This window comes from Pygocentrus nattereri, chromosome 12 (genome assembly GCF_015220715.1).
Source record: "Pygocentrus nattereri isolate fPygNat1 chromosome 12, fPygNat1.pri, whole genome shotgun sequence".
NCBI lineage: Eukaryota > Metazoa > Chordata > Actinopteri > Characiformes > Serrasalmidae > Pygocentrus > Pygocentrus nattereri.
The window spans coordinates 36,565,621-36,571,084 of record NC_051222.1 but is presented as its reverse complement, the minus strand read 5'-3'; the positions used below and the strand labels follow the sequence as shown (position 1 = coordinate 36,571,084).

The following is a 5,464-nucleotide window of genomic DNA, read 5'->3' as shown; positions in this document are numbered from 1 at the left end:
GCGTGACTCACATCCCGAACAAAATGTGCACATTTCATCACACCTCTGTGGTGTTACCCTGCAAACTCACTCACCCTACTGGTGAAATGGTCACTACTTCAGTTTGGCATTATAAGAAGCAGACGGATGCGGAGCCTGTGGTTGTTCCTGTGGTCCAGGAGTTTGGAGAACATGTGGAGGACTGCTCTCTCACGCTGAATAATGTGACGCAGGACAATGCTGGCATCTATCAGTTCAGCTTCACCACCAACATCTCCACACAGAACCTGACCAATGAAGACGGAGTAACACTGGAGATTACAGGTGAGGGATTTACTTATCAAGCATGCACAGATTTACAAATCTTCATTGCCATTTTCACTATTTCACCAGTGACTCATGCTCGTTTGAGCCTCCACTTCCTGACATGAGGACACACTATATGCTGTATTGTTATTGAGCTGCTATCTAGTGGTGTCACTAGGAAAAAAAGGACCAGTTGGATTGGTAGATATACAAATATCAGCATTAAATAAATAAACTCTCGTCTTTAAGTCACTAGTTTATGTAAAATGGACATATATTAAAGTATATTTCAACCAATGAAAAATGTTAATTTTGATCCAAAGGGAATTCCATTCCAAGGAAATCCGAATGAACTGCATGGAAATGTTTCAATTTGGTTCCATCAATAAGTGAACTTTACATCAAAGGTCACAAAGTCTATGCACACTGACTTAATACTATTTGACAATGAAAAAGTGGCATAACTGACTTTTGTTTGTACAACAATTACATTTTTTAAGTGTACAACAAATGCTACGTAACACGTTTTAAAATAATGGCACCCATCTCACCCACCTCAGCCACAAAACTGTGGCACAGACGCAGATTGAGTGGCGCCGTCACATCACAGGAAGAATGGCCTGGGTTCAGTTCCCCAGCCGGGCAACCAGGGTCCTCTCTGGAGTTTGCATGTTCTCCTTGTGCCTGTGTGGGTTTCCTCCCACAGTCCAAAGATGTGCAGTCAGGCCAAAAGGGATGCTAAATAGGCCCTAAGAGTGAAGGTATATGACTGAGTGTCTGGCCTACGATGGACCGACACCCTGTCCAGAGTGTTTCCTGCCTTCAGCCCAATGTCCACTGACATGGGCCTTGGTAATTTGATGCCTTCAAATGAGATTTATGAGCCAGTGTAGATTTAAATGTGGGACTTCTACAAGGACAATGGGACAATGTCCTGTAAAGTTCAGGATGTATCAATTGCCTAGCAACCCAGGTGTAGACTAATACAATGCTAGTATGGAAACACACAACCAATATGAGCCTATTTATTTATTACAGTTTGTTATTTTGCATATTTGAACACGTACCATGTTCTATATGAAACTACTTCCATTTCAATTAGATCATTATTTTTATGCAACTTACCATTTTGGCTGATGCAACAAGTTTAGCTTAGAGAAGTAAAAATGCAGCTCAAAAAAAGGGTCACCATCAGATAAATGGATTACTGTACTTTGTTTTTTAGACTGATATGAAAGATTGAGTTCTCTTTAAATGTCTTGGTTCCTTTTAGCGTTTCTTCCCCATGCCTCTGAGATGCTTTTCTGCAAGGGGTTGCATTATTTTCTGCACAGGCTCTTTTGGACATTGTCTTTTTATTGAACAAATAAGACTAAACTGACCTTTTTTTTGTATTGTATGCACTGTGAGTAGGAAAACAGTTGGAGTAACAACAGTAGTATGTGAAAATTAGTGGTCAACAATTGATCTTGTGGATTTGAATCAATCAAATCATTCTTATTGTTGGCTTTCATTTGTTATTAGTGCCCTTCCATTTCTTGCTGTAACTGATGAAATCTTTAATGCAGACCTGAAGGTGGACATGGTGTCAGAATTAGGCATGGTGTTGGAGGGAAAATGGGTGAAGCTGTTCTGTGGTACCTGCATCCCTTCCGTCACTCTACCAACCTACATCTGGCATAAAGATGGACGTCCACACAGTCGCATACATGGTGTCAACCAGCTAGATTTACAGGAGGCCAAACCTGAGGATTCAGGCAGCTACTCATGCTCCATAGGTGGCCAAGAAGGGCTGCTGTCCTCACCTGTGAACTTCACAGTTGAATGTAAGTGAACTTCAACTATAATATAGAACTCAGACAGTGTTGATATTAATAGCTCAAGCTGTGGTAGTAAGTATCTGTATACTATACTATGATTTGTTTCTCACAGCTATTCTTGAAAGTGGTTTCAATATAGTCTGTGTGTATATATAAATCAGGGGCTCCAAAGAACGTCTCAGTGTCCATCACTCCCTCTGGTGAAATAGTGGAGGGCAGTTCAGTGACTCTGACCTGCAACAGTGATGGAAACCCTCCTGTGAAGATCTACACCTGGTTTAAGGGATCAACATCAGTAGGAGAAGGAAAAACCTACAGCATTCCCAACATCAGATCTGAGGACAGTGGAGAATACACATGCCAGAGTCGGAATGATCATGGACAGAGAAGATCCACTGCTGTCTATTTAAATGTTTTGTGTATGTTCATGAATATTTGTTAAGATACATTGGATTATTTCCTGGAAGCCTGAGTTTTTAAAGATAATTTACTTTTTATTCCTTTCTGTTTTAGATCCTCCAAAGAACGTCTCAGTGTCCATCAGTCCCTCTGGTGAAATAGTGGAGGGCAGTTCAGTGACTCTGACCTGCAGCAGTGATGGAAACCCACCTGAGAAGAACTACACTTGGTTTAAAGAAGGTGGAACCTCACCTGTAGGATCTGGACAGAATTATAGCTTCAGCCTAAACCCCAGAAGTGATGGGTTGTACTACTGCGAGGCTCAGAATGAATATGGATCTCTAAGATCAGCTTCAGTGCCTGTTGTTTTAAATGGTGAGACACTTGATTCTGTTTCTGTTTAATGAGGTTTCCATGTATCTTACATACCATAATGCACTATTCATGTAAAAATAAATATTGTGTGTGTGTGTGTGTGTGTGTGTGTGTGTGTGTGTGTGTGTATCTCTACAGGTCAATCCCTGAGTCTGTATGTAACTACTGTTGTTGGATTTTGTGGAGTTGTGGCTCTTCTTGTTATAGGTTTCTGTTCAAGGTGTGTATGTGCATTGTTAAAAATTTTGAAAGTCTATTTTCTAAATGCACACAAATTCAAAACATAAGTCTGGTTGTTATTTTGACATTTATTTATTTATGAATGTATTGTTTTTGCAGGTGTAAGAGGCAGAGGCAGAACAGAAAGACAGACGATCATGACTTTCAGGTGAGCTCATTCAAGAACTCCCAAAAATTGGTCAAAGAGTAACATGTCCTTAAAGACTACATATCTCCATTTCTACTTCTGCCTGTAGATGGCAGTGTAGGACTGCGATGTGAGAAAAAAAAAGATTACCAAATAAGCAAAACAACATGTAACGTGAGTGTAAGAAGTGTGTGTTTGCTGACCATTCTCTATGCAGAATGCTGACCCTACTGCTGAAGAGGACACATACACAGCTCTTGACCTGAAAACCATTACTAATGATAATGTGTATGAAATCCTAAGAGTAAGTATCTTTAAAAATTCAACATTGGTATTTTCAGCCTTTTTCTACTTATTACCTTGTTTTTCCCAATCTCACACAGAACATTCATCCTAGTCCTCCTGCTGATACATGCATATCGGGCTGCTCGGAATACGGGAATGTTGCAGTAAGTCATAGACATTACATCCAACAACACTCACAACCACAGCAATCTGAAAAGTTCACAGGATTTTTGTGAGAACTATAAAACACAGCTCTAATTCTAATGTTATGGTGTTTGGCTGCAATAGTAGTTACATACATGTCTTTTTGCCTTGTACTTTGGTTCGAAACTATTGTTGTCCATTACAGCCTATGACATCAACAGCAAGACGTAATTAGGTTTTTGAAGCACTGTGGCTAAATTTTGGCCTCATTATTTGGCAAACCATCAATTTCCAATTGGATTTAGTCACTGATATCTTTGGCTGTATCATCCCTAGTCATACCTGTGGCTATATAAGTATTTTATGTAAATGAGGCAAATCAAAGTACGACAAAACCAAAGAGCAATTGCATGTTAATGTATTCTGCAAAAATTCACTTCCCAATGTTAATTTCTCTTTCAGACTTTGAAAACCATGACCAACACCAATTGACCCTGACACAAGAGATCCCCAACTACTGTTGTCATGCTACTTGACCTTCATCTTACCTTTTATCGCTGTTGAAACTGAGCTTTGCATGTTAAACAGGCAGCTTTGAACTTTACACACAGGTAGAAGAACTGCTCAAGCTTTGTGCCTGAACAGGGACCAAAATGTCAAATCAAAGACTAGGGATGACTGTCTTTGTCCTGGATATTGGCCACCCTGGAAAGTTTACATCCAACACACTTGGCTTTAACTGAAGTTTGGGGGGAGGAGCATGGCTGAAACCCCTCCTTCTTCCAATCTAATGCCCAATAAATTTACATTCTCACCTTCCATTCCTGTGATGAAGTGCTTGCAATCCCAATCTCCTCCCTGTTCCTCAGTTCAGCATCAGTCCTACTACACCTATGAGGGGGATCTGGCCTTCTAGCTACAGACAGATGCTGCCCAGACCTCCAGCCTAAGTTCTCAGTCCCCCTCCCCCCTTCCATCAATCTTCTCTCATACCACTACATGCTGAAGACATGGTCTGAGCTCACAAATGTTCAGACGATCCTGAAGGACCTCATTACCTGGAGCAGGCATGCTAGACTAGAGCTGAAGCTCAACTCAGCAGTGTGGTAGATTCAGAGAGGACCAGACCCGAGTTTCCCAGGTTTACATGTTATTGAAGCTGACGTATGAGAACATAAACAGGTGAATGCTGTCTAGTGGAAAGTAGCTTCCTAACACATCTATACTGAAATATTCCATTGAATATGAAACCAACTACAACTGGAGCCTGTGCCATCATATTCCTGTGTGTAACTTCTCTTTTGTTGCTTATCACCCAAATTAAAGATTAAACAACACACGTTTTGCCTTTTTATTATTAGAGATAATAGTATTAATAGTGTTGTCAACATGCACAGTAGGAACAATGATGGGATGATGAAAATAAGCTTGTAATTGTAATAGGTGAATATAGATGCTAGAAGATGGTCCACACTTCTGTATTGTCCTAATGGTATTGGTACAGATGAGTTAAAGACTGGCTGATTATCTGCTTGCAAATGTTTATTTCGGATCCCACCTATCGCTGCAATTCATCCCCTTTCAACAGTTAACACTTAAGTCACATTGTGAGAAGAGTTGGGTGTGTTTGGTGTAGAATTCTGCAGAAAGCAGAAGTTAGCAACTCTGCATAAATGAAGAACTGCAGTGACGCACATACTGAGGGTTTGTGCAGTGCATCACTAACAAACCCAGGCTGACCACTTATTTGATTACTGATGCCATTATTACTGCTGCATACGCAGACAAG

At 40.4% G+C, this 5,464-nt stretch overlaps 1 protein-coding gene and 1 long non-coding RNA gene across 2 annotated transcripts; both read left to right on the top strand.

Moving 5' to 3' along the window:
- LOC119261543 (sialoadhesin-like) lies at positions 1–2,547 on the top strand. Its single transcript, XM_037543329.1, has 3 exons — positions 1–303; positions 1,854–2,111; positions 2,267–2,547. The coding sequence occupies exons 1-3, from the start codon at positions 24–26 to the stop codon at positions 2,545–2,547; spliced, it is 819 nt and encodes a 272-aa protein (XP_037399226.1). The 5' UTR covers positions 1–23.
- A 106-nt stretch (positions 2,548–2,653) lies between these two features.
- LOC119261552 lies at positions 2,654–4,976 on the top strand. Its single transcript, XR_005131181.1, has 6 exons — positions 2,654–2,879; positions 3,018–3,099; positions 3,219–3,267; positions 3,464–3,550; positions 3,630–3,695; positions 4,138–4,976. It is a non-coding gene; the product is annotated as an uncharacterized LOC119261552 (long non-coding RNA).
- The last annotated feature ends 488 nt before the right edge of the window (positions 4,977–5,464 follow it).

Coding starts and splice junctions, on each gene's coding strand:
- LOC119261543 (XM_037543329.1), top strand. CDS start 24: ATGTGCACATTTCATCACACCTCTGTGGTGTTACCCTGCAAACTCACT. Junction 304..1,853: donor AGTAACACTGGAGATTACAG/GTGAGGGATTTA, acceptor TCTTTAATGCAG/ACCTGAAGGTGGACATGGTG. Junction 2,112..2,266: donor TGTGAACTTCACAGTTGAAT/GTAAGTGAACTT, acceptor TATATAAATCAG/GGGCTCCAAAGAACGTCTCA.